Source organism: Mesocricetus auratus, unplaced genomic scaffold (assembly GCF_017639785.1).
Source record: "Mesocricetus auratus isolate SY011 unplaced genomic scaffold, BCM_Maur_2.0 Super-Scaffold_4256, whole genome shotgun sequence".
Classification (NCBI taxonomy): Eukaryota; Metazoa; Chordata; class Mammalia; order Rodentia; family Cricetidae; genus Mesocricetus; species Mesocricetus auratus.
Window position 1 is genome coordinate 47,054,571 of NW_024429182.1, and position 27,963 is coordinate 47,082,533.

The 27,963-nt window shown below is 41.5% G+C and overlaps 2 protein-coding genes across 8 annotated transcripts; both read left to right on the forward strand.

Moving 5' to 3' along the window:
• The first annotated feature begins 7 nt into the window (after positions 1 to 7).
• Positions 8 to 10,773, forward strand: LOC106022413 (serine protease FAM111A). Of its 3 annotated transcripts, XM_040746986.1 has the most exons (5): positions 8 to 150; positions 514 to 916; positions 5,511 to 5,595; positions 6,318 to 6,385; positions 8,660 to 10,773. In XM_040746986.1, the coding sequence occupies exons 4-5, from the start codon at positions 6,359 to 6,361 to the stop codon at positions 10,370 to 10,372; spliced, it is 1,740 nt and encodes a 579-aa protein (XP_040602920.1). In that variant the 5' UTR covers positions 8 to 150; positions 514 to 916; positions 5,511 to 5,595; positions 6,318 to 6,358; the 3' UTR covers positions 10,373 to 10,773. The 3 variants fall into 3 exon arrangements, with proteins under 3 accessions (XP_040602920.1, XP_021081267.1, XP_012980008.1); XM_021225608.2 differs by lacking the exons at positions 8 to 150; positions 514 to 916 and adding an exon at positions 4,455 to 4,727; XM_013124554.3 differs by lacking the exons at positions 8 to 150; positions 514 to 916 and adding an exon at positions 4,455 to 4,647.
• Positions 10,774 to 11,511: 738 nt separating this feature from the next.
• On the forward strand, positions 11,512 to 27,882 carry LOC101841927 (serine protease FAM111A). 5 transcript variants are annotated; one of them, XM_040747013.1, is made up of 6 exons: positions 11,512 to 12,090; positions 16,994 to 17,074; positions 19,155 to 19,915; positions 20,817 to 20,964; positions 22,556 to 22,666; positions 25,623 to 27,882. In XM_040747013.1, the coding sequence occupies exons 5-6, from the start codon at positions 22,586 to 22,588 to the stop codon at positions 27,492 to 27,494; spliced, it is 1,953 nt and encodes a 650-aa protein (XP_040602947.1). In that variant the 5' UTR covers positions 11,512 to 12,090; positions 16,994 to 17,074; positions 19,155 to 19,915; positions 20,817 to 20,964; positions 22,556 to 22,585; the 3' UTR covers positions 27,495 to 27,882. The 5 variants fall into 5 exon arrangements, with proteins under 5 accessions (XP_040602947.1, XP_040602940.1, XP_040602950.1 ...); XM_040747006.1 differs by having other exon boundaries at positions 16,994 to 19,915; XM_040747016.1 differs by lacking the exon at positions 11,512 to 12,090 and having other exon boundaries at positions 15,011 to 19,252; positions 19,525 to 19,915.
• Positions 27,883 to 27,963: the final 81 nt, after the last annotated feature.

Here is a 27,963-nt window from a genome sequence, read left to right on the forward strand (position 1 = left end):
TGGGAGGGCTCTAGCTCTGAAGATTTAAGTCTGTGGCTGGAAAGGGGTGACGCAACCCGCCTGCGATGGTGCACTCCTGAATCTTCCTGTGAGAGGATTAAGTCACAGCCCCTAGAACAGACCTTTCCTCTGCCAGGTTCCTCTTTTTTCGTGAGTATTTGAACATCCCTCGAGGTCGGTAGAGGGCCAGATGCAGATCTGATCATTGAGCTAAGCGGAGGAGCCAGGGTGCAAGGTTTCCTGCCTCAGCTCGACCCAGGCGCCCAAGGTGCCACAGGCAGGAACTTGGCCCAAGGGCGTACTGGAGTCCTGACCAGAGAAAAGATGGGGACCCAAGTCCTGCCAAGGACATTTGCTCAGAGACACCAATCTCTGTTGCCAGGTAGTGAGTGAGTTCCGGGAAGGAGAGAGAACGACAGCCCCTGTAGGTGGCAGCTGAAGGCTTTGAGAGTCAGGAAGAAGCTACAGTTGCCTTCAGAGCAAATTCACTTACCATGAATCTGTTTCCCAAAGGAACCGGAGTACCTGCTGAGGTTTTCAGTCCTGGTGAAGATCATGGTGCCCATTCCAGAACCATAGACTGCAATTGTGCTGTTAAGCATTTGTCATGTGTCACTATCAACTGAGAAATGATATAAATATAAAAGTAGACCACTGGATGAAAGGAACTTGGTATGAAAAACATGGAATATCCAAACACATGTAGTTATTATGCGTTGAAATCATAATATTCAGGAACTGGAAACAACCTATATGTCCCTCACGTGAAGAACTGATGCAGGATACGTGGTATATTTGCATAATGGAGTATCACTCAGCAGTTAAAGGCAACGTCATCATGAAATTCTCTGACAAATGGATAGACGTATAAAAGATCATTGTGAGTGAAGTAACCCAGACCCAGAAGACAAACATGGTATGTATTCACTCATATATGGATTTTAGACATGGCACAGTGGAGTGCCAGCCTACAATCCGATGGCCAGAAAGCCTGGGAAACAGGGAGGACCCTAAGAGAGATATGCATGGTACCCAGGAGAAGGGGAATGGGACAGGATCTCCTGAGTGGATTGTGAGTATGGGAGGAGGGGAGAGGGAGATGGGAGAAAGAAAGGGGGAGGAGGAGAGCAGAGGACATGAGGGAGCAGGAAGTTTGAATTGGGAGAAGAGCAGAAGAGAACAGGATGAGTATTACAATAATAGAGGGAGCTTTTATAAGTTTGAGGAGAGATCTGGCACTAGGGAGATTTCCAGAGATCAACAAGGATGACACCACCTGGCTATATAAACAATAGTGGAGAGGCTACTTAAATGCCCTTCCCCAATTATGAGATTGATGACTACCTTATATGCCATCCTAGAGCCTTCACTCAGTAGCTGATGGAAGCAGATGCAGAAACTCACAGTTAAACACTGAGCTGAACTTCTGGAACCCAGTTGCAGACAGGGAGGAGTGATGGACAAGGCGGTCAAGACCAGGCTGGTGAAACCCACAGAAACAGCTGACCTGAACAAGGGGCAGCTCATGGACCCCAGACTGATAGCTGAGAGGTCAGCATGGGACTGATCCAGCCCCCCCTGAACGTGCATGTCAGTGATGAAACCTCAGCAATCTATGGGGCCTCAGATAGAAGATGAGTATTTATCCCTGGTGTACTTGGGGAACCCAATTCTCATGGAGGGCTGCTCTATCAGCCTGGACACATTGGGGAGGGCCTAGTTCCTGCCTGGGATGAAATGACAGACTTTGGAGATCCCCCATGGAGGGCCTCACCCTCCCTGGGGATGGGAGGGGGGAATGGGGTGGAGGGTTGGGGGGTGGGGGCAGGAAAGGAGTGGAGGGAGAGGGAGCTGGGATTGACATGTGAAGCTAATTTTATCTAATTTAATTTAAATCTAATTTAAATAAAAATTTTAAAAATTAAGTGGACTTTAGCTGTGAAGTAAAAGGCAAACATGCTACAATCAACAGGCCCAGAGAAGCTAAGTAACAAGGAGGGCTCAAGGGAGGCAGACACATGAATCTTACTATGAAGGATAATAGAATAGACATTGCCAAGGGAAAAGGGGAGTGGTCTGGTTAGGGGTGGGGTGGGGGTGGGAACAGGAGGGTTCAGGTGAGGTAGGATAAAGGGAGAGCAATGGAAGAGACAGCTGGAATTGGGGTGTGTGGAGGGCATCTCTAGAATGAGCTAGAAACATGGTACCATGGAAATGCCCAAGAATCTGAGTGTGATCCTAGCTAAGCCTCCTCCCAATGGGGGTTAAGGGACCTGAACCAGTCATCTCCTGTCACCAGGCAAGACTTCCAGTGGAGGAAGTGGAACAACAACCCAGTAACAAAACCTTCGAACTACACTTTGTCCTTTCTATAAGATGTGCTGGGGTAAAGGCGGCAAGAAATTGTGGGCATGGTCAACCAATGATTGGCTCAGCTTGAGACCCACTCTATGAGACAAAACCCACCCCTGACACTTTCTAGAGGGCCAGGGCCCAAAGGCTGGACAGCACAGAGGCCTAGAGACTTAGGATAGGACCAAATACAACTGGCAAAAAAGAAAAAGAAGTCAATCAAATGATTCTTAATGATATTCTGCTACACGGTGAGATTGGTGCCTAGCCCAACTGTCATCAAAGAGACTTCACCCAACAACAGATAGAAATAGATGCAGAGATCCACAGCCAAATACTAGGCAGAGCTTGGGGCATTATGAAGCAGAAGGGGAATAAGGATTGAAGGAGTCAGAGGGATCAAATAAACCACAAGAAATCGCATAGTATCAACTCACCTGGGCTCACAGGGACTGAACTGCTAAGGAGGGAGCCTGCATAGGACTGACCCAGGACCTTTGCATACATATTACAGTTGTGTAGCTTGGTTTACTTGGGGGACTCCTAACAGTGGGAACAGAGGCTATCTCTGACTCTGTTGCCTGTATCTGGGCAGGTACGAGGCCCCTCTTCCTCTTCCCCCCCCTTTCTCTCCCCTCCCATATTTTCATCTCTACTAGAAAAATGTTATTAGTAGAAGAACTCTAGAACATACTCTCTAGAGTTCTGTGGCCTTGAGTAAGAGACTAACCTCTTTAGAATGTCCATTTCTTTATGGATAAAGTAGTATTAATGATGCCCTCTCTTAGGATTGAACAAACTATGTGAGGCTATTTATATCAGAAGCACTTAAAACATGGCATAGCATAGCATATAGCTGCTCTATTAATTTGTGGATTATGTGTTCTTAAAAAGACTTTTCTTGATCCCATGAGAATTCCATAACTGATGCAGTGTTCCAGGCATTGTTCGGATGGTGAGAGATATTGAAGACCCGTGTTCCTCCTATCCTCAGTGGTCTTTCTTTTTCTAGTGGTACTCGGTATGGTTAAAGCTTTGAATATTTTATTTGAATTATTCATTTGTTTGTAAGATACAGAGGAAATTCGTCTTCAAGCAGAACTTAAATAGTAACCTGGGTTGCTAACTATCATTTTAGATAAGCTTTCTTGAGTTCTTTCTGGTATCTTTTTACAACTTTGTTTCCACATTTTACCTAGCTCCTTTTCTACCTGTTTCCCTATAGTTTACCATCCTCACCTTCATCTTAAAGGAGGTAAGGTTTTTATGTCAAGGCAAGTAGACCATCCTTTCAAATTCCTCAGCTTTGCAAGGAACTGATGTTTGCATTTAAATTCTGTCTCTGTTCCAAGCCAGAGACACTTTCATCTAAAGCGGAATCTACACAGGACCCGCTTCCCATGCAGTTGTGGAAGTTAGCAAGCAGGATCATTTCTTATAAGAATCTGGCACACTATTTTCTTGAGGTGTGTGTATAAATACTACGTTTACATTCTACCATAGTAGGCTCAGCCGTTCTGAGTCACACAGTGATTTCTGCTTAGATTCTGCCTCCTTGTGTATTGGGAACATTATATTCACCGAAACATGCTGTCTGAAACAAAAAGGAGAAAGAGCGACCTAGTCTGATGCATGTTTCGAAAATTGGTTCGTGACAAGGGTGTTTGGTCTTTCATCTGGATCCTGAGTTGCCCTAACTCCCCTCCTGCTGATTCAGCAGGCCTCACTGGACCCGCTGCCCCAGTAGATGGCGCTGCAAACGTAGAGCAATGACTTCTCCGCCCTAGCCTCATTGATGAGGCAATCAGAGTTCCGCTTCCAGCCTCCACCCCAAAGTAGGTGGTTCCCAAGTGCCCAGCTCAAGGCTAGACAGCAACAGATTCTAGGCTTTTTAAACGTTTTCAAGCCTCGGCCAGTCATATCTGTTTGAGTCCTGTACCAGCTTGAGACAATTCTAACCCCAGACAGAGAAAGATATCTGGAAAGGAGAACTGACATTGACCCATTGCGCAGCCTGGTTGCTCTTGCCACGAATCACAAAAACTAGGGATCAGAGGAGGAGGTGGCGGGGTGGGGGTGGGGAGGGGTGGGTAGGACAACCGTGTGTAGGTGGCTGGAGGTCACCTATCCGTTCGCACTGGCTGGTGATTGGCTCCGCGGAGGCTGCTCCACGTCACAGCTGCTGTCTCTGTAAAAGGCCAATCCACGGTTTGCCATCCCCTAAGAGTTGGCGCGCTTTTTCTGGCAGTGAGCCATTTTTGCGAATAGAGGATAACGTGGTGCCGCGACAGAATCGTAAGTGGCAGTTGAGTTTGCGGGGAAACTCAACTCTTGTGAGGATTTACCCCCTCACCTGCTGGCCGACCGGAAGCCTGGTAGGACTTGCGGGCAGGGGAATGTTGCAGAAAACCCTCCAGCATTTTTAATTCAGAAAGTGTCGGTAGGAGAGTGAGTGCAGTTCCTTTTGGGTAGTGTCAGCAGTTCTTGGGCGAGTAAAGAATAAAGTAAAAAAGAAAGAAGTAAAGGTTTTTTTTTTTCAATGCTCAAGAAATAAGACCTCAAGTTAAAAAAAAAAAAAAACTGGTAACTGTTCTTTTACTGCAAATGCCTCCTAAAATGAACTAACCCGTGTTTGTGTGCGACAAATAGTCATAAATATGGTTTCCTGTCTGTGCTTCTCTCCAGTATCAAAGCAGAGGCAGTAGCTGACAAGCTGATTTCTTTCTCAGGCATGTTCAGCACGCTCTGGTGGTGCAGCCACGTGTACTGGCCTAGCAAGCCCCTGAGTAACCCCACACTGAGTTAACTATGCTACCTGTCTCAGTCATCATGACAGGAATGGTTTTCCAGGAGTTACAACGTTGCAAATCCCTTTGATACTCAGTAGTTTTCTCAGAGATACAGCTACTGCCTTTAATAGAAAATATCAGATATTTATTTGTAGCCCTGACTTGAAAATCTTGCGTTTGGTATACCCACAGTCCTCATCTGTTACTATAGCCTTACCAGTCGTCCACATTATAGCTTGTGTTAGACCAGCGTTTAGAATACCAAATCCCTTTGTCTCTCCTCAGCCTTGCTCTTCTACCGCAGCACAGCCAAACGGTTAAGTAACTCTCACCTCCATTGCAATAAGTTCAGCTTGCTTTTATCAACAGGTTTCTGGGAGGCCACATTGGCCATTGTCAACCCCCAGCTATAACGACTGTGTGTCTGCTTCTTCTGTACTCCCTGTCCCCAAAGGTGAGAAAGACATTTTTGTGTTAGATTTTCGGTGTGTTTTTATTGTGTTTCACAGGTTCTTAATTAATTTCCTTCCTATGGGTAAAGGTACCTTTTAATACATCCTTCTAATACCAGATTTTGAAATGTTTGTGTTTTTTTTAAAGTTCTTTTTCTTTGAGTCCAAACCACGCAGCACAGCAGCACCTGTCTTAAAGAAAAATTGTAAAGGTGATATGTAAAGGTGTTAATGTTTGATGTAACCAGTGGGCATTGTTACTATGAGAGAAATATTCCTGAACTTTTAGAGATAGAAAGTGACACAGGATTATGATGTCTCAGTGTCTCTAAGTGGGGATCAGGGTGCTGTCCATTGATAGACTTATTTGCCAGCATACCTGAAGCCCTGGGTTGGATTCTAAGTATCACATGAACCTGGCATGGGGGCACGTAATTGTAATGCTAGCACTAGGGAGGCAGGAAGATTAGAAGTTCAGGTTTCAAGGCCAGCCTTAGCAACATGAGACATTTTCTAAAGAAAAAAAAAAAGAACAATTAATTATGGGTGTTGGGCCACCCATAATTGGCCAATAGGGAAACAAGACTGAACAGAGGGGGAAGGTGGGGTGTGGGACCTCCAGAAATACTCTTCTCTATGCAGTGTACATCACCTATGAAGATACTTGAAATCATTTTAAATTTGCAATTCATCTGAGCTACCTGTTTCATGTCTAATCCATCAGGCATATCTCAAAGAAGGTCCTAGTTCCTACAAGGAAACAATATGGAGATCCTGCGCTTTTTTCCTCAGGTATGTCTGTAAATACTGCACATTCACAGCAGACTTAGCCATCCTTGGCCCTAGGTCACAAGGTCCTTTCTGCCAAGAAGCCATCTTATTGTGTATTGGGAATATTTCAGACATTTCTTGTCCACTTTCTTCTTTCTGGATTGGAGAATGGCCCTGAAGGAGGGAATCATAGAACAAATGTCATCCATATCAAAGTAGCCTTTAATTAAAATAAAAAGCAAAAAGAAAAAACTCCCTGAAACAATAAGGAAAAACAGATCAAATGCATTTTGTTAGATTAAATTGGGAAAAAGCAAAGTTCCCTAGCATGGCAATATCTTTCTGAGTGTGTCTGATCTACTTAATCCTAAGAATCTGTAGTTTATGAAATGACTGTAATTCATTTCTTACTATAACCCTGTTAGGCATGTGAGAAGGAATTGTTTCTAAAACCTCTCCTGCATGTGTGGGTCTGGGAGGTCTGCTCTCTGACTCAGTGACATGACTGTAAAGGGCTCCCTGAGTTGACCAAGAAGACTGGGAAGTATCAGGCATTTAGATGCTCCTTCAAAGATATAAGCTCATTATCTTTATGCCATATTCTAGAAAACTAGAAGATTCAAACACTTAGAATATCCATGAAAAACTTAGATCTGTGTGTGTCCCCCCCAGCCCCTCCTCTGTCCTTGTCTAAGGCTGAGCAAGCTCATAACCACATGAACAACCTCTTGCTTTTTCTCATCTGCACCAGGCCAGGCATGATGGCACATGTTTAGTTTCTGAACAGCGAAGGAAGGGATCCTAAGCTCAGGACAGCCTGGGGTATGGTGTCTTAACAATCAAATCAAAACTCTTAGGTAAATATCTAGGGCTTCTACCATGTCCGAGGGAATGGAAGCATTGGAAGTGCAAACCTAACCTCCTGATTTAGATTCCTGCAATGTAAGAAGAGAACTTACTCCCACTCTTGTCCCTTCCCTTCCACGTGAGGGGCACAGCATACTTCAGGCCTGCACTCACACACACAAACACTAATGGTGGTCTTGGGTGTCTCTGTTGAATAGTCGAAAGTATATCCCAGCTCTTTCAAGTGGTGAGACATGAATGTTTCTTAGGGTGATTAGACAGAAGAGTCACTCTTTGAGACTTCCCTCACAAGCTTCTTTAAATTTTGTTTTAACCAGGGTATCAGTGTTATTACTAATGATGAATAGGCTTAGGCTTCACCATGTTCCACCACTGTTATTCCCGTTGCCATGAGTGAACCATACTTGTTCACCAACAGAGAAATTGAACTTTTCGGACACAGGAATCAGATGCCTTAATTTTTAAATCATTTTCTCAATTTTGATAATTTCCCCTTAATCCCTTCCCTCTTCCCATTTTAAGATAATGTCTCACTACATGGATGTTCTGAGTACAAATTTATAGAACAGAACACATAGTCTAATGAAAAAAAATATTACACTAACTACTGGACTTCAGAAACTCACTTCCTTGTTGGTTATCATGTGACTAAGAAAGGCACTTAGCCAAAGTTCCTGTGAACTCACAGAGACTGAAGCAACATGCACAGGGCCCTCATGGGTCTACATCAGGTGCTCTCTATATATCATTGCTTCCAGTTTAGTGTTTGCAAGGGATTGCCGAGTGTGCCAACGAGAAGTTCTCTGATCCTTGTGCCTCCTCTTGGGCTGTCCTCCTTCTGTTTGTTATATTCAATTCTGATGTGTTAATCTTTGTTCCATCTTCTTATATTATATTTAAAATGCAAAAAAGAAATGAACTTTAAAAAATGAACATTACATTCTTGATCTTCTCAACTGCTGTACAGTGACATGTTTGTTGTTGTTGCTCCTGTATAGTTCATGGCGTTTGAGAACTGACGTAAACAAGAAAATAGTGTGAGTGTTTTTGTGGTAGATGTTGTCTAAATCAACTTATTGAGGAGCCATGAATATTGTGAATTTGAGGCCAACCTGGGCTATGGATATAGGTCCACAGTAGCCATGACTATTCAGTGAGACTCTACCTCTCAACTGTGTGTATGCTTGTGCAAAGAAATTACAAAAGAATTCTAAGTGATTCTAAGCTTAAAAATTTTAATCTAGTGTTTAAAAATAATAAATTAGATACAAACTAAACACTTTCTATTGCAACTGGTAGATTTTGAGACATCTGGATGAGTTATGTTCCTTCTGTCTGCTGATTAAGAAAATATGGCACATATTATATACAAAATCACTTGAATAGAGCTGTAGTCAGTTTTCTAAAGTGTCTATTATTTCTCTTTAGGTTCCAAAAGAACATGATCCCATAATTTCTAAAATGAAAATGGAATGTAGACAAAGACCAAAGGAGGTGACCAACAACCAGGACCAAAGATCACATTCGGAACAAAAAACTCCACAAGTTCAGAACTCTCCCCAAAATAGGAAAATTACCATCACTTTTGGTATAAATCATACAGCCTATGAAACCACAGATGAGGAGAGAGCTAGCTTATACGAGGCACTGAACACCCTTGACCCTGTCAAAAGAGAGATAGAAAGACAGCCAGGCAAAGAAATGCTGGTGTGTGGCATAAAAGGAATAGAAGGGTACATAAACCTTGGTATGCCCCTCCGTTGTTTTCCAGAAGGCTGCCATGTGCTCATTACATTTTCCAAAACTGAACGTGAGGAGAAAGAAGATAATGAAGTGTGTGGTCACTTTGACCAATCACCTGCTGAGTGTGTTGTATTTTACATACATGCAGTTGGGAATAGAGAGCAAAGGATTCTGAGGTGCAGGGAACTTCACAACGAGGGGACCAAACTCTGTGTCTATGGCTTCAAGGGAGAGACCATCAAGACCACTCTGAGGAAGGATGGCAGGTTTGATTCCTTTGTAGAGAGTGCCCATTGGAAACTCATTACCAATGACACCACCATAGCAAACACCCAGCCAGTTGATGTGTTACAGGGCAAGCTCTTTCAGATTGATGTCGAGAGAAAGGAGAACCCTTGGGTGGCATTGGCAACTCAGAAATCTGAGTTAGAGGACAGAACCTTCAGTGAGTTAAAAGGATACATTGTGAATTTGTACCCCACACTGAAAAGAGAATGTGAGAAAATGAGAGCATACATCAAGGAAGAGAGTGAGAAAAGAAAGAAAACCTCCTTATTCAAAGCACATAGAGAAAACTTCAGGAAGTTGACCCAAAACTCCACTCCAGGTAAAGTCTTCAAACTCCTTTCACAGCACAGTGACTCAGTGGGGCTCATAGTTTGGAACAACAATGGGAAGAGGGGTAGTGCTACTTGCTTCCTTTTCAAAGGGCTGTACATTTTCACTTGTCGACATGTAATAAATGACATTGTAGGGGAATGCATAGAGCCAAGTAAGTGGGCAGATATAATTAGTGAGTGTGTAAGAGTGACATTTGATTTTCAAGTGTTCCCCGCAAAGGAAGACAGCTATTGTTTTGTTGAACCTTGGTTTGAGGTGTCTGATGTAACTCTTGACTATGCTGTCCTGAAACTGAAGAAAAATGGACAGCACATTCCTACAGGAATCTGTAATGGAACACCTTCTGAATCACTTAGTGGGTTTATATATATGATTGGTCATCCAAATGGAAAGTCTAAGGTTGTTGATGGTTGTACTGTGATACCTCAAGATGAACAAAGAAGGAAATGTGAGGACATTCAGGGAAGAGAAGCAGTGGGTGGCAGTGATCCTACACCATATATCTATATGTACACCCAAAGAAGTTTCCAGAAAAAAATCCATGAACCTGGTTTGGTTACCAGGGATAATGCTTTCTATTGTGGGTCTTCTGGATCTCCTATATTTGATGCTAAAGGGTCACTGATCGCCATGCACACTGCTGGCTTCATTTGTGAGTATGCAAGTGGAGTTTTCAGCATCATTGAATTGGGCTCTTCAATAAAACACATCCTTGATGATATTAAACAAAAACATGAAAGATGGTACAATGAAATTTGTGCATTCAGCAGGATATAGAAATACTGAGTCTAAGCTGAGCTTTGGTGGTACACGCCTTTAGTCCCAGCACTCGGGAGGCAGAGGCAGGCGACGGATCTCTGTGAGTTTGAGTCCAGTCTGATCTACGGAGGAGTTTCAGGACAACCTCCAAAACAATACAGAGAAACCCTATCTCAAAAAACAAAAACAAACAAACAAAAAAGAAATACTGAGTCTAGAAGACTCAGAACCGAGAATTCAGTCAGTTTCGTATTATTAAGGTAGCTGCCTCTGTATTGTTTTTCCGTAGGCAATGACAACATTTCTTTACATTTAAATGGTGAGGACCCTCCACTTGGTTTTTTCCATAGGGTTTGTACAACTTCGCACACCCACCAGCAATGAATGAGTGTTTCCCTTACACCATAAACTCACTAGAATGAACTATCACTTGCTTTATTGATCTTGGCCATTCTGACTGGATTATGATGAAAACTCAAAAGTAGTTTTGATTTGCATTTTCCTGATGACTAAGAGTGTTTGCCATTTGAATTTCTTTTGAAAATTCTCTATTTCGATATGTAGGGTTTTTGTTTTTCTTTTTCTTTTTTAGTTTAGATATAGATATAGATACAGATACAGATATGAATCCTCTATCTGATTGGTAAAATCTTTTCCCATTCTGTAGCCTGCTGCTTTGTTCAAATGGTGATATTCTAATGAGGTCTCATTTATTAATTATTGTTCTTAGTGCCTATGCTATCTCTGTCATGTTCAGGAAGTCTTTTACTGTGCCAATGAGTTCAAGGTGCATTCTTTTCTGTTAGTCTCAATGTCTCTGGCTTTATGTTGAGGTGGTTGATCCATTTGGAGTTGAGTTTTGTTCAGGGTGATAACTATGGATCTATTTGCATTCTTCTACATGGATACATCCAGCATCACTAGCAGTATTTTTGACAATGCTACCCAACTGTCAGTGTTTTTGTCTGCTGAAATAGATGACTTTTCATCTGTCCCATTTAATAGACTCTGCCATCATAGAAAAGCATGCTTAAGAGTGTCATATTACAGACTTCGATGATTCCCCATGGGTGGTGTCACCTTCCCTGAGGAGTGGATGGGGGGTGGGATGGGGTTGGATGGGGGGCTGGTGGAGGGGATGGGAGGACAAGAGGGAGAGGGAACTCATATTGGTATGTAAAATAAGATTGTTTTTAATTTAAATAAAATTATTTGAAAAAAGAGTGTCATTAAAATTGGGCACAGGTATGAAATTTCTATAATAAACTCCCATATTTCCATTTTTGCTTGTGTTCTATGTAGAAATTCCAAGTGATCCAAAGACATTCATATTTTCTCTTAATTCGTTTTTTTAATGAGTCAACTTTTGGAGACAGGATTTCCGATATTCCAAGCTAGCTTCAATCTTACTATCTAGTCAAGGTTGACCTTGAATTGCCTTATGTCTCCATGTTTGTGCATGTGTAGCTGTGTCTGTGTGGCGTGCATGTATATCTTTGGGTGTGTGCATATGTACTTGATTGAGCATATATGTCTATGTGGGCATAGATGTGTTGTGAGCGCGTGGAGATCATATGCCAGCATCAGGGGTTTTATTCATTCATTCTTCACCTTAATTTTTGAGCCTGTTTCTCTCACAGGACCTGAAGATTACTGAATTGGCCAGACTGGCTGTCCAGCAAGCCTCAGGATTGTCCTCTCTGACCTCCTCTGTACTAGAATTACAGGCAAGGCAGGTATCAACTGAATTTTTCTGTTTACTAATTATCCAATCTGGTGTTATGCTCATACAGTGAACACTTTACAGACTGAACCTTTTCTCCAGCCCTGGAACTTCTGCTTCTGTCACCTTCACAAGTTCTTGAAGTTTTGACCCTCCTGGATCCCTTCCCCAAGTGCTGGTTTGGTAGGAATACACCAGCCATCAAATCAGGTGCATGAGGGGCCAGGAGCCAAATCCAGAACTCAGAGCATGCTAAGTAAGCATTCTACCAAATGAACTTCATAGTCAACTCTCTAAAGGATCTATTCAGCTCTCTAGCTTATAAAAACCAGGTTTCTTCGTGGCATTTTCATACATAGTTTCTGTTCATTCCATCTGCCTTCCACTCTTGTCTCCACCTATCTCGCTTCGTCTCCCTCCTACTTCCAGAATTCCTCTTTCCACACTGATGCTGTTTTCCAGTGATCTCCTTGACCATCTCCCTCAAAGTCTTTCTGGATCTTCTCTGGCCCTTCCATCTCAAGGACCCTCTTTCTAGTTGCTGCCTCTAACCATGCTACTTCCACCCAAATTTACATCCAAAGGCTTGCAATGTGGCCTTTTGGTCAGTTTTAATTTCTGCCATCATTCTTTCCAAAACACTCATTTTCACTACTCCCCATAGTGTCTCTCATATTTTCTTCTTATTCGTGTTAAAGAATAGCAGGTAGAATTTTGAATTAAGATTTTGAAAATTACAAATCTGTATACATAGCATGACTTGAAATTCTTTTTTATGACTTACAAAAGAATATAACAACACTCAGGAGGCAGAGGCAGGCAGATCTCTGTGAGTTCGAGACCAGCCTGGCCTACAAAGCTACACAGAAAAACACTGTCTTGAAAAATCATGATGCGCACTGTTGTAGGTACTTACAATGTGGTAATTCATTCCTCATATATGTGAAAGTCAGAGTCCATTCGAGAAAAGAAGGCTATGCGATGAAGAAGCAATCTCACAGTCTAACAATGGGTCAGAGACAATGCTTTATTGGGGGCATCTATGGAGTATCTGAGAACCTGCAGAAGGTGGGAGGATTGAGGGTGATGGTGTGGGAAGGTTGAGAGCAGATACTACTCAGCAGCAATAACTGATTCTTCCTCTGCCGGAACTGAGTTATATGCTGGAAAATTTCATACAGTTGGTAGTAGAGAACAAACTAAATGCTTTCTCACAATACCGCTTAGTCTCCAGATAGCCAGCAGAAATGAAGTCAGCAAGCATGAATTCAAATCTGGATAATAATGAGCAATGTTGACTCAAGTTTGCCTTAAATGAAAGCTCCATCTAATTAGAGCAGACTGCACTTGCAGCCTGCAGTGAAGCCATTGGGTCTCTACTCAATCTAAGATCAAGTAACCCTTTCATAAGGTGTAGAGAATCATTTAAATATGATTGATGATGGTCACAGACACAACTCAAGGATATATAAACCTGAGGCTGTCTCTGGAGTGGCTGTTCCGAGGTTCTCAGTCAACTTTGATGTTTGACTTTGGTAATACAAACATCAAATCTCTTGGGAGGAGAGTAACAATACTGAAGATGAAGGAATTTCATGACAATGAAGTACACTTTGTATCTATGCCTGAGAGGTGAGACTATCAAAAAGTTCTCTGCAAAGATGGCCAACTGAGATCTCACCTAAGTGAACTCAAATGGATTCTATCATAATTAGCTTTAACTGTCAACTTGGTGTAAACCTAAAGTCATCTGGAAAAAGTGAAACACTACTGATGACCTTTCCAGATCAGACTGGCCTATGGCCACATCTGTGAAGCATTTTTTTAAAATTCTTATTGATGTAGGAGGGGAAAGCACGCTGTAGGTAAGTTGGCTTGGATTGTATAAGAAAGGAAAATGAACAGCCAGTAAGCAGCGATCATGTGTTTTCTCCCATGAGCCTTTGTTTTGAGTTCCTATCTTGGCTTCTCTTGATGCTGGATTGTAGCCTATAAAGCTTTTGGTCAGAGCTCTTTATCACAGCAACAGAAAAGCTAACTAAGACAGACACTAAGAAGGTAACAAGATAATTCACAGACAACAGTCTATAGTGGATATGAAGTTAATAAAACGGTTTCAAAAAACTTAGAAATGGGCAATTTTTTAGACAGTAAACGTAATAAATTCTTTGTGTCTACGTGAACTGGATACAGACTCCTTGGGAAAATTACAGAACAGACCCCACCATGGTAAGATACTATGAATCTGGTAACTAACTATGATTCTGGGTATCTAGAAGAAGATAGCTCATCTCTTGACAAATTTTCAATGTTGAAACAACCCATAGTGCATCCATATCAGAATTAGAAAAGAAAAATATTTTTTGAGACAGGGTTTCTCTGTGTATACTTGGCTATCTTGGAACTTGTTCAGTAGACCAGGCTGACCTTGAACTCACAGAGATCCACCTGCCTTTGCCTCCTGAGTGCTGGAATTAAAGGCCTGGGCCACCATTGCCTGACTGGCTTGGGAAAATATTTTAGAAATCCACTATGGGCTGGAGAGATGGCTCAGTGGATAAGAGCATTTTCAGCTTTGTTAGAAACACTAACAGACTAACACTAACAGATGTCTGTAACTCCACTTCCAGGGGATCCACATCCTCTTCTATCCTACTCCAGGACACTAGACATGCATACATACATAAAGGCAAACACGCATATAAAGAAAACAAAAATAAATATTCTATAAAAATCCATCATGCTAAAGGTGATTGGAAAGCCATGTACAGGTTCAGTAAATGAAATCAGTTTTTGGTTTTTTTGTTTGCTTGTTTGTTTGTTTGTTTGTTTGTTCGCTTGTTTTGGCAGAGTTTCTCCAACAGGGTTTCTCTGTGGCTTTGGAGGCTTTCCTGGAACTCATTCTTTATAGAACAGGCTGGTGTTGAACTCACAGAGATCCGCCTGCCTCTGCCTCCTGAGTGCTGGGATTAAAGGCATGTACCACCACTACCCAGAAAAATAGTTCTTGAAATTAGCTCTTTTATTCTCTATGCCTGTCCTGCGCTTCTTCATGTCCAGGTTTTGAAAGTTATAGTTCCAAGTATCTTGCCTTTTTGTTTTCTATGATGATGATTATATAGCTCACGGTGAGTAAGGACATAGGTCCAAGTTTGTGGCCACAATTAGTAATAAGTAAAGGTGGCTTTCTGTTGTAAAGAGCTCTGGTCTTCTCTGATATTGTATTTCCCATTGAGACATAGTTTTACTGTATGATAGAAATCTAGAGTATACAATTAAATGGAAAGATGGAGGGACTGGAGAGATAGTTCAGTTGGTAAATTTAGTCAGACATTGTGTAAAAAAAAAAGGAAAAAATTCAGTGAATGAAAAGGATAGGGATTGCAGCTCAGTAGTAGAGTTCTTAACTCACATGCACAAGGTCCTGAGTTTAATTTCTAGAATCTTGGGAGAAGAAATGGGGACAGGAAGAGAGGAAAGAAAAATGAGAGACATAGTTCTGCTGCGATTCTGACATGGTGGACAAGCAGCTCTTGGATGCAAGGGAGACTGTCCCACATCAGATGTGTATAACTTGATGAGATAAGATACCTGATAAATCAACAGTCACCAGAACCACTCAAAGTCCATAACTTCTAAACTCAAGAAGGGAATTTCACAGTCCAAGAGAGGATGGTTTCTAGAAAGAAAATGAAATACAGGATTAGAGGAAGAAGGAAAGAACACAGAGATCCCAGGAAATAGGACATGATAAAACTGTTAGTCTAGGGGCTTTTCCTAGAACTTATGGCAGAAACTGTAGTCAGCCTAAGAGGGTATTCAGCCCAGTCAGCCTACCCACAAGGTGTCCAAGAGCTTATTAGTTCAGTCACGACATCAGTGTACCTTCCAGTCAGTGGGGCTTGCATTGAAGGTTATGTAAATGGAGAAGAAACGTAACAAGAAGTTGGAGCAAGAACCTGACATTCAGCCAGGACAGAACCAAGGATATTTTCAGCTTCAGTACAAGAACTGAGGTCACTAACCCTCAATTGCCTTTTAGCTTCTGTTGGTCATTCTCATCAATCGCTATACACCAAGGTTAGGAAGATCTCCAGATTATTAGCAAGACAAGCAGAGAACTCCAAGCTTCCATTTGTCTGCTTTTACACAAAGAAGGTTTCTGTCAGGGGTTTGCAGTGCGTACACGACCACATAAAACTTCTTACTGTAGTCGGTCTTCACATTCTCCAGTGTGAAAATCTGAAAGGCTTCCCGCTGACTTATAATTGGGTATATTTATAAATGTCAAGATAGAATTCATGCCTTTACTGACTTTGGTTAGTCTATGTATTCTATTCTTTTCAATACTAAATAGAAATAATGAGAGTTTAGTTGATTGAAGACACAAAAGACAGTCACAATAAACAGAAAACTAACAAGATTTCATTTCAAATTCATAAGACTGATCCAGGAAGAGTGAAAAAATAAAGATATAACAGATGGGCCTGATTACACAAGTTGGTAATCATTTACTCCAGAAGCCAATGAAGGAGAATCACAAGTTCCAAGCCATGCTAAAGGCCAACCTTGAAGTTCTGTCCCCAAACCAGATGTTGGGGATGTGATTCAGTGGTAGAACATTTATCTAGCAGATACAAGGTCTTCAGATTAATCCCCACTCAAAAGTACATATTAGAATTCAAGTCAATAGTTAAGATGTTCTCACTGGCTTTTAAAACTGGAAAACATCTCAATCCTCACTTAAAATACTCAGCCCATGTACAGTGTACTTTACAAAACCCCTTAAATTTGCTATTCTAAATGCTTAGGGTGCTGCATCACCATAGCTGCCAGAGAGATTCTTACTTTCTGATAAGATTCCAAAGTCCTTTGGTAATCTAAATTTTCTTCCTTTCTTATCATTATGACACCAGCTTCTACTGTCAGTAGAAGAATGTTCCAGGTTTCTGCTTGTTGCCCTCAGCTCTCAGCAACTACTAACTCTTCTCTGGCAGGTAAGAAAAGTCACCCACTCTCTACCTCATTCTTCTCATGATGTTCATTGTTTTGAATAACAAAGGCCAAATCTCAAGCAATTAATTAGCAACTAATTTCTTAACATAAGTTGGATTCTTCTGCACTTACATACTCTATGAAAGGCAGAAACGAAGTGCAGGTCGTCTTGCTTCTGCTCCATTTCAGGCAAGCTAAGTCACAGAAAGGTGAATGTGTAGAAATCACAGTATAAATTACCTCAGTATCAATGTGTAACAGTCAGTTTCATGGATAACCAGAGTTCTAGCAGCAGCAGCTGTAAGGGTTGGAGGATCTGGCATTTACTTTGAATATATAAGGATGCTACTTTGATAGAAACTCTTTCCTAATGCAGCTTCTTGACTCCCATGTTCTTGAACTTAGTGATTCTCCTGCTGCCATGAGAACCCACTGTTGTTTGCATCTTAAATATTTCTGCACAGGGTCCTTTATTTTGTGTTCCATCGACCTGAACTTGGACAGTTAGCAGCTAGTTGGACTGTCTTGGTATGCACATGTTCGGACTGTCTAAATATGCACATTTTCTTTATGAAAGAACCATAAATCAGGCTCAAGGATCTTGTTTCTAAACTCTAGATTTTTGTGTCTATCACAAATTACATAGGAATAACTGCTGAATTTCTTTAAAAATGAATTTTAAACAAGAGGTTTTAATTTTTCTTACACACACACACTTTTCTGTATCACAGAAATTACAGCCTGACCAAGATAATTAATTTTTCAATCAGCTTACATTTCAGTCTTCAACATGGACCAAGATGCCTGTTTGATTGGTAGACAGCTCCTTGAAAGCCTCATGCTTAAGGGCAAATTTTCATGGAATCAGATGTCATATAAGCTTCTAAAGGACGGATGCAACCACTAGTCCTACCCAACTAGGATGACTATAAACCACAATAGTAACAAGCATGGAACAATAACCCTAAGGGCTCACAGTGGCATAAATTGGACTTAAGACCTGTGCAACTAAAAAGAACCTATGTCTGGTCCTAGAAATCTAGCACGCTACTTAGAGCTAGTGAAGTCATGGATCTTGGAGGAGAACCTGAAACTGCCACTTTATGAAGCTAGCATCATCCTTAACTATATTTTAAATGTTACTCTTCTGCTCACAAATGTATGTACCTCCACACCTCATCAAGGAAGCTTCTCTTTGTAACAGAGACCATTATAGAAAACCACAACTGATCAAAATGTAGAGTTGTAGAGCCCAGTCCCAACTGACACATCTACAGCATAACTCCTGCACCTAAAGTTCAGGGAATTGTTGCTGAAGAGGAGGCAGAAAGAACATGAGCCAAGGGTACAGGAGATTTGCTGTGTGATTTTGTCTCCTAGAATGTCTGAAGTTACACCTATGAGGGCTCACTAGTATGGGTACCTAAACAAGAACTAATAAAGATGACGTGAATAGACATGTTAACATGGAAAGGGAGGAAGCTCATGAGGCCTCAACCTAGACAAGAATTAAAGTGACTAAGGAAAGTTGACAGCAGGAGTCTTGCCTGAGAAAGAGACACCAATATACAGTTTGGTCATCCAATACCAAAGGATCACCCCTAAAAACATACATACCATTATTTGATATTAGAACAGAACACACACACACACACACACACACACATGCTTTGGTATGTGTTTGAAAAAATACAAGGTGGTTGTGGTGGAGTACATGGGAGGAACTTAAAGGAGTAGAAGGAAGGAGAGAAATAATGTAATTATATAAATCTCAAAAACTAAAAAAAGAAAATGAGAGGAAGAAAGAAACTAACTTCTACTCAGCACAGTCGTGCATCACCCAAGGGTAAGAGGAAAATGGAGAAGTGTGCCTCCTGCTCCATGCTCTCTTTTACTCCTCCTAGTTTCTTTGTACTATAATTTTTTAAACTCAGTTGCAAAACCTTATGACTTCAACCCATAATAACTACATGCTTTTGGATATCCCATGTTTTTCATACCAAGTTCCTTTCCATCCTGTGGTCTACTTTTATATTTATATCATTTCTCAGTTGATAGTGACACATGACAAATGCTTAACAGCACATTTGCAGTCTATGGTTCTGGAATGGGCACCATGATCTTCACCAGGACTGAAAACCTCAGCAGGTACTCCGGTTCCTTTGGGAAACAGATTCATGGTAAGTGAATTTGCTCTGAAGGCAACTGTAGCTTCTTCCTGACTCTCAAAGCCTTCAGCTGCCACCTACAGGGGCTGTCATTCTCTCTCCTCACTCACTACCTGGCAACAGAGATTGGTGTCTCTGAGCAAATGTCCTTGCAGGACCTGGGTCCCCATCTTTTCTCTGGTCAGGACTCCAGTACGCCCTTGGGCCAAGTTCCTGCCTGTGGCACCTTGGGCGCCTGGGTCGAGCTGAAGCAGGAACCCTTGCACCCTGTCTCCTCCACTTAGCTCAATAGCCAGATCTGCATCTGGCCCTCTACCGACCTCGAAGGATGTTCAAATACTCACGAATAAAGAGGAACCTGGCAGAGGAAAGGCCTGTTCTACTCAGCTGCAGACAAAGCTGTGACTCTCAATCTTCTAACAGAGAGAAGCATGCTCAGGAGCCGGGAGTGCTCTCTTGCCTCCTAGTAGCGCCACCCGTTTCCCGCCATCATCAGACTGCTCTAGCGCTGCGCCAATGAGGGCTGTAAGGCCCTCCCACGCCAGCTACGTCCTTTGGCGCGCTTTTCTAGAGCAGAGGCGCTGTGGCAGACGTCCTCAGAGTCCCGCGGTGACAGACGGTCTTAGTTAAACAGAAACTGTGACTGCGCGATTTGGAGAGAACTCTTTTGCTTAGGTGAGTTACTCTTAGCTTCGGGGCTGACTTAGATCTTGGGAGGATTTATTTGCAGTGGAATAATGCCGAAAATCCTCTTTCAGACGGGGGTCAGGGAGGCAGAGCAGTGTGCACCTGCGTGCCATGGCTCCGGAAGAGGGCGCTGAGCAAGATGGCATCACTTGAATCTATCTGCATTTCTTGGGGACTAAAAGAACTCCAGGGCTCGGGTGGGGGGGGAGAGGTTGAAGGAGTTGGTGGGGGCGGTGGAGGAGGGGAGGCAGAGGGAGTTGAGACTGACATGTGAAGCAAGCTTGTTTCTAATTAAAAAAAAAAAAAAAACCACCGGGGCTCAAGGGAGAACACTTTCTGATGGTAAAACCTGGTCTGTAAACCGGGTGACTCGCTTTAAGAAATGCCCCTAAAATTAATTTCTCAGTGTCTAAATGTGTGTGTAGCAAATATCCACAAATACATTTTCTTGAGTGGGCCTCTGTCTAGAATAAGGGTACAAGATGTAGGTGACAAAAGCCGATCTCGTCCTTAGGCATGCTCAGTGTGTAGACTAATGCCATCGGTTCTCGCGTAGCAGGCTACTACAGTAACCTGACTTACTCTTCTGCTCTTTAAATCGTCATCAGTGCTGAGTGTTCTGCCAGGGGACTACAAAAAGTTGCAAGTGCAATTATAATTTATTCCACTAGTATGCGCAAGTATCCAGTCACTCTTCATAGAAGATATCAAAGAACACTTTACAAGTTTTTAATCCTGGTCTCTAAATCCTAGGTTTGGTATAGACACCAATCCCAATCTGTTGCCCAATCCTAACCAACCCCAGCCCCCAATTAAAGCCTGACTTAAACAAGGCCTCAAATTCCCGCAGTACTACACTCGGTCTCAGCCTAACCGTGTTCTCTCTCAGTACCGCTAGGACTGTGTGAAGTGCTTGTTCTCATTACCCCAAGAGCAGTAAACCGAGGTTTGTGTGTACGAAGTCAACATCCACAGTACCTGTGTGTGCGGCAGTGACGTCACCTCAGTATTCCTGGCGGTCACTCTTGGATTCAGAGGCAAGAAAGTAGATGTTACATCAGTCATTTTGCTTCTACTGTGATTTGTGGATTTTTTTATTTGTACTGGTAAAGATAACATTTTAGGAACCTTTGTGATTATATAATCAGTTGTTGAAAAGTTTTTAGGTTTGGCCTCCCCAAAGTCTACCTGTAAATAGCAATATTGCAGTTTGTATCTGTCCTCTTTGGTTTTGTTTGGTTGGTTTTATCCTTGAGTGAAATAAGTGCACAGAGAGCAGACATGGGCCTTGGGAATCTGATACTCAGGCTGGCTGTGTGTGGCATGAGGCTGACCACAGAGGGCGTTGTTCCCATCTGGAGATGCCAGAGAGTCTAGGACATCATTCTTTCTGAATAACTGAGGAGTGCTTAGGTGGGTAGGTGTGTTAAGAAAGTCCTTCCAGGTTGACAAAGGGAAGGAAACAACCAATGTTTTATTTAAATTGTTTGTTATTTTGGGAGTGGACAACAAAGGAAAAATAGTTGGGAGAAAAAAAAAAAACTTCTTTAAGTAAAGGCACTGGCTTTTATTCCAGCACTTAGGATGTAGAGGCAGGGGGCTCTCTAAGTTCAAGGCCAGCCTGGTCTATAGAGTGAGTTCCAGGACAGTCAAGGCTGCATAGAGAAACCCTGTCTCTGAATTAACAATCAAAAAAACAAAAAAGAAAAATAAAAAGAAAGCAGTAACTAAGGCTCCTAAATATTATCTTCCTTGCATTTTCAGATTTTAATAACTCTTGCTAAATTTCGTTTCAGGGTATTATCCAGTTTTCCCTTTCTTATTTCCCTACAATTTGTTATCACTTTCCATCTTTATCTTCAATGAAGATTATAATTCCTTAAATAATTATTGTTTTTGGATTATAACATAATTACATCATTCACCCTTCGTTTTTCAAACCTCCCATCACACACACACACACACAGAAAGAGAGAGAGAGACAGACAGACAGACAGAGAGACAGAGAGAGAGAGAGAGAGAGAGAGAGAGAGAGAGAGAGAGAGAGAGAGAGAAACCAGATTGCATTCTCAGAATACTGAGAGAGGGAGAAAGAGCCTTTCCCATGAAAGAACATACCAGTTGGTTATCTAAAACCAAATGGAAGCCCTGAAAACATACACACAAGTAACAACATACGTTCAAAGATTAGGTTTAACATCTCCGTTAGTAGAAAACATGCTTTATTTTTCTAACTGTAAATTTTTTGTGGGTTACTGTACCAACATTTAATGTCCTCTCTGTTTCAAGATTTGGACTTGGGCACTTCACCTTCTTTTCCAAAGTATTCTGTCTGAAACAAACAAAAACATCCAAATGGAACCTGTTTTCCCTGATAGTTCTGTTGGTCAGCCATTAGAGACAATTTTGATACTTTGGTATAACACCTGACCTACAGCGCTTCACTTTTACCATTTGGCTCATGATGCTTGGTGGATAAACTATCTGATGCTAACACCATCCTGGAGCACGAAAACTGAAGAAGAAAGACGTGATTTAGAACTTCCGGCATTTTTTCCCCTAGATACAATATGTGATGGTTGGGAAGATACTGCTGTAATATGAACTGTTTTGAAATTACTGTTTCAGTTGGAGCATCTGTTTCACCTTCAAGCCACCATGAGCTATAGCAAGCCCAGGTCTCAGGAGGTCCATCATGATTTAAGGGAAAGCATGAAAATCAAGTACCATCCGTCTCGGGTATGTCTGTAAACATTTGTGTATTTGTGAAATGTCTTCCCATTAGACTATATTATTCTAGATCCTAGGTCACATAATCTTCCTGCTAAGACAAGGACTTATCAGTACTGGGAATATTGCATTCATTGAAATGTGTGTGACTGCAGGGGCTGGAAGATTGCATCCAGTGCCCTGGACTTACAGATAGCTGTGAGCTGCTATATGGGTGCTGGTGCCCAAAGCTGGGTTCTCTGTTAGAGAAGTATGAACTCTTAACCACTGAGCTGTCACTTCAGTCCTTGAAGCAATTTTTTTTGCAACATCATATCCAATGTATTAGATTAAACTGTAGAAATAACAAAATTAATAGTACTTTAGGAGTATAAAAATCTTACCCAGGTTGTGGCTAATCTTCTGAATCCTAGCAACCTTCATTTGCACAGTGCCTTGCAGTTTGCAAACATAATTTTCTGTGCATCTGTTCCTACCCTTACCTCATTAAGTGGGTGCAGGGGATTCCACGTCGGATATGTTTATGGCAAGAAAGGAAAGAAGGGGTTTCCTGAGCCAAGTGGAGCCTTGGACAAGGTTGCTTACCTGAAGTCAGAGTTCTTCCTGGTCTGCAGGCTCTGCTGACATGGCAGATTCTGTTTCTCTTCTGAGTCTAAAGCACTTCTTGAATTGATAATAAGAGGCTGAGACTACCAGTCCTTTGGCTTGTTTCCTCTTGTCCAATTCTAGAAAAGTTGATGATTCAAACAGCTAGAAAATCTATGAGGTTTTTGTTTCTAGGTCTGTTTTTTCTCTGTCCTACTTCATGACAGAGCAAGTTAGGAACAGCACATAGGACCTGACTATCCCTTTCAAAAATGTCAAACCAGCAAAGTGCCTCACACCTGTAATCTTAGCACTCTGAAGGCAGAGGATTACGAGTTCCATGCCTGCCTGGGTTACTGTGTCTCAAATGCACAGCACAAACCAAAAATTGATGAAGTATCTATATTTGTCCAAGGAACCCGAGTAGGTGGAAGTGTGCTGCAGCATCCCACAAAGTGGTGTACAGATGCTTCTGACAGCCTTTTAACTGAAGAGGTGCTTTCTGAGATTTTCTATGCATGCCTACAGGACATTTATATTACTTTACATTCTTTTATATGTTTAAAGCAGAGTAACAGTTATGGCAAATGATGACAGGCTTAATATTTACCATATTCCACCACGGTTCCAGCCACTACCAGTGAGTATACTGCTGGCATGGAAATCTTGCCGAGATAACACAATGTAGGAACATGGGGCAAAGGGCTTTTATTTTTGTTCATTTTTGCTATTTGATTGTCAACCTTGGTTCTCCCTTCTTTCTTCTTCCCTGACTCTTAAGATGGTGGTGTATAAGAATGGGACACAAATACCATGAGTAGTCTAATGGGAAAAGACATTATTTGTAATTCAGATAGGTTGTTATGTTACATTAGGAAAAGCATTTAGGAGATGAATTTCTGATCCTCAATTTCTCCATCAAAAAAGAGGCCATACATAGGATTTGTGAATTTATGTAATAAAGGAAATACATTGATTTCTTTGCAGAGTAGTTAGTGGTAGGTGAATTGGTGTATTGATTTTTCATGAGTAAGTAATTAAGTAATGATCAACTGGTTTAGATTTCACTCCTGGATAAAAAAATAAATCATAAAATAGCACCTGAAGAGATGGCTCAGTATGTAAAACACTGGCAACAGAAGTCTGTGGGACAGAGTTTGGATCCCCAGGACCCGGGCATGGTAGCCCAGATCTAATACCAGCATATGAGAGACAGGTTAGGAGATTCCTGGAGAATACTGGCTAGCTAGATTGGCTTAATTAGAAAATTTTGTTTTGAAGAGACTCTAACTCAATACATAAAGACAGAATGATCAAAGAAGATACCCAACTTAACCTCTTACTACATATGCTGTGGAAACATGTGCCCGTACACGTAGGAATACCCACAAACACACACTCCCAAACTCCACAAATAGATGCATGCACAAACAAAAAGAAATTTAACATAAAAAATAAATCACACTAGCATATGCCTGCTAATTTTTAAAAATGATTTCATTACCTTTAACCCCAGCACTTGGGAGGCAAAGGCAGGTGGATCTTTGTGAATGCGAGGCCAGCCTGGTCTACAGAGCGAGTTCCAGGATAGCCTCTAAAACAATACAGAGAAACTCTGTCTCGTAAAACCAAAAAAAAAGTCTTCACTAACGGTGAACATGGTAGTGCATTCCTGGCTTCTGAGCACCAGAGTGAAGGAGGAATGAAAATCATGAGTTTGCGGCCAGCCTGGGCTAGATATTTTATTCCATAGTGGTTTCAACTACAGAGTGAAATCTGGTCTCAGAGAAACTACGATAGATGTCTGGAGAGATGGTTTGCTTTCTAAATGAATGTGCTGCCCTTAAGGAGAGCTAGAGCTCATTGACCAGCACTGACATCATGAGGCTCGAACTGGCTGGAATTCTAGCTCCAGGGATTATAATGCCCTCTTCTGGTCTCTGCTCGTACTGCAGTAACATGCCAAGCCCACATAGTTACACCAACATACACACATAATTAAAAATACAAATAAAATCTCTTACAAAAACAAAAATGAACAAATTCCAGTTTAGATACCATAATTCGCTATGTTTGGCAAAGATAAAAATTGCATTTATGAAAATAAAATACTTGAAAAGGGTTTTATGGAAGCTGATAGACAGTTAAACATATGGGGAACAACTGTGTTTCTTACTGCCCATTTATTTGAGGAAGGAGCCATGTACAATAGGAAGAGATTATCTGATGGATAACCTAGTGGGGCTGGAGTTTTATTTTGGATTTTGGGTTAAATCCTGATTTAAACATATTCATTGATTCTTTGAGTTGCATACTAATGCAAGAAACTAAGGATTAGAGTTGGAATCCAAATTTTAAAGTATCTATCATTTCTTTTTAGGTCCTTCAAGTAGAGCAGAATGGTTCCAAGATGTTAAAAATGCAAATGGGATCCCCAAAAAGAACAAATGAGATACCTAACACCCAAGAGCAAGGACTCTGCTCTTCTAAGAAAACTCGACAAGATCTGACCACTCTCCCAACTAAGATAATCAACATTACCTTGGGGATAAACCCCAAGACATGTATGCACTATTTCATCCAGGAGGACAAAGGGAGCTTATATGAAGCTGTGAGCACCCTTGACCCTGTCAAAAGAGAGATAGAAAGACAGCCAGGCAAAGAAATGCTGGTGTGTGGCATAAAAGGAATAGAAGGGTACATAAACCTTGGTATGCCCCTCCGTTGTTTTCCAGAAGGCTGCCATGTGCTCATTACATTTTCCAAAACTGAACATGAGGAGAAAGAAAATAATGAAGTATGTGGTCGCTTTGACCAATCACCTGCTGAGTGTGTTGTATTTTACATACATGCAGTTGGGAATAGAGAGCAAAGGATTCTGAGGTGCAGGGAACTTCACAACGAGGGGACCAAACTCTGTGTCTATGGCTTCAATGGAGAGACCATCAAGACCACTCTGAGGAAGGATGGCAGGTTTGATTCCTTTGTAGAGAGTGCCCATTGGAAACTCATTACCAATGATACCACCATAGCAAACACCCAGCCAGTTGATGTGTTACAGGGCAAGCTCTTTCAGATTGATGTTGAGAGAAAGGAGAACCCTTGGGTGGCATTGGCAACTCAGAAATCTGAGTTAGAGGACAGAACCTTCAGTGAGTTAAAAGGATACATTGTGAATTTGTACCCCACACTGAAAAGAGAATGTGAGAAAATGAGAGCATTTATCAAGGAAGAAAGTGAAAATAGTAAACAGTCTCTTTTCAAAGCCCATAAGAAAAAGTTCAGGGAACTAACAAAAAACTCTACTCCAGGTGAAACCATCAAACTTCTTTCACAGTTTCTTGATTCCACTGGGCTCATAGTTTGGGACAATAATGGAAACAGGGGTAGTGCCACTTGTTTTGTTTTTGGAGGGCTGTACATTTTCACTTGTCGCCATGTGTTAAATGACATTGTGGGAGAAGGAAAAGAGCCACTTGAGTGTATAGACCTAATTAGCCAATGTGTAAGGGTGACATTTGATGACGAAGATTGCAAAGAGCCAAACTCAAACTGCAACAATTGTTTCTGCATTGAACCCTCATTTGTCATATCTGATGTAACTCTTGACTATGCTGTCCTGAAGCTTAAGGAAAACTGTCAACAAGTGCCTGCCGGACTGTATAATGGAATAGCTACTGCACTTCCCAGTGAGTTAACATTTATGATTGGCTATGAAAATGGACAAAAGGTTATTGATCGTTGTACAGTAATCCCTCAAGGAAAACTAAAAGAGAAAAATCAGCAATGTGTTCGTGGAACAGAAGTAGCAGGTCATAGCCATTCTTTGAAGTACATCCTTATGAATACTAAAAGAAGTTTCCAAAAAATGATTGACAAGCCTAATGACTTTACCTATAATACTTTTTATTGTGGGTCATCTGGCTCTCCAATATTTGATTGTAAAGGCTCTCTGGTGGCCATGCACACTGCTGGCTTCATTTGTGAACATGAAAGCGGAGTTTATGATATCATTGAGTTTGGCACAAGGATGGAATCCATCCTTAATCATATTAAGCAAAAACATAAAGAATGGTATAATGAAGTTTGTGTAAATCAGCAGGATGTAGAAATGTGCAGTGGTGAAGCCTATATAAATGACCAAGATGTAGAAATGTACAGTGAACCCTACATAAATCCGCAGGATGTAGGAATATATAGTGGAGCCTATATAAATCAGCAGGATATAGAAATGTGTAGTGTAGAAATTTAGGGGTAGAGAGAATTTCTCTTTAAGAGAATTGGGTTTTCAAAAGCAATAATACATTTTTCTGACTTTCAAAGCATTCATTTTAATGGGACAAGATGGCTGGGAACACGGCTCACTGGTTGAGCACTTGCCTAGCGTGCATGAAGCTCTGGGATTAGTCCCCAGTGAAAAAGGAATGTTAGCACTCCAGTCAGTTTCCAAAATAGTTGTTTCCACTGGCTTTTTAAAGATGGCACCCCCATGGGAGGCCTCACCGTCTCTGAGGAATGGATGGGGGGTGGGATAATGAGATCATGGGGACAAAGGGAGGATGGCAGAGAGCAGGAACTAGGATTGGTCTGTAAATTAAGATTGTTTTTAATTTAAATAAAAGTTAATTTATAAAATGAAACCTGTCCCCTATGATGAGATGCCTTGTTCAGCCTTGATGCAGAGGGGAGGCACTTGGTCCTAATCAGCTTGATGTGCCATG

Coding starts and splice junctions, on each gene's coding strand:
- LOC101841927 (XM_040747006.1), top strand. CDS start 22,586: ATGAGCTATAGCAAGCCCAGGTCTCAGGAGGTCCATCATGATTTAAGG. Junction 22,667..25,622: donor TCAAGTACCATCCGTCTCGG/GTATGTCTGTAA, acceptor ATTTCTTTTTAG/GTCCTTCAAGTAGAGCAGAA.
- LOC106022413 (XM_040746986.1), top strand. CDS start 6,359: ATGGAGATCCTGCGCTTTTTTCCTCAG. Junction 6,386..8,659: donor TCCTGCGCTTTTTTCCTCAG/GTATGTCTGTAA, acceptor ATTTCTCTTTAG/GTTCCAAAAGAACATGATCC.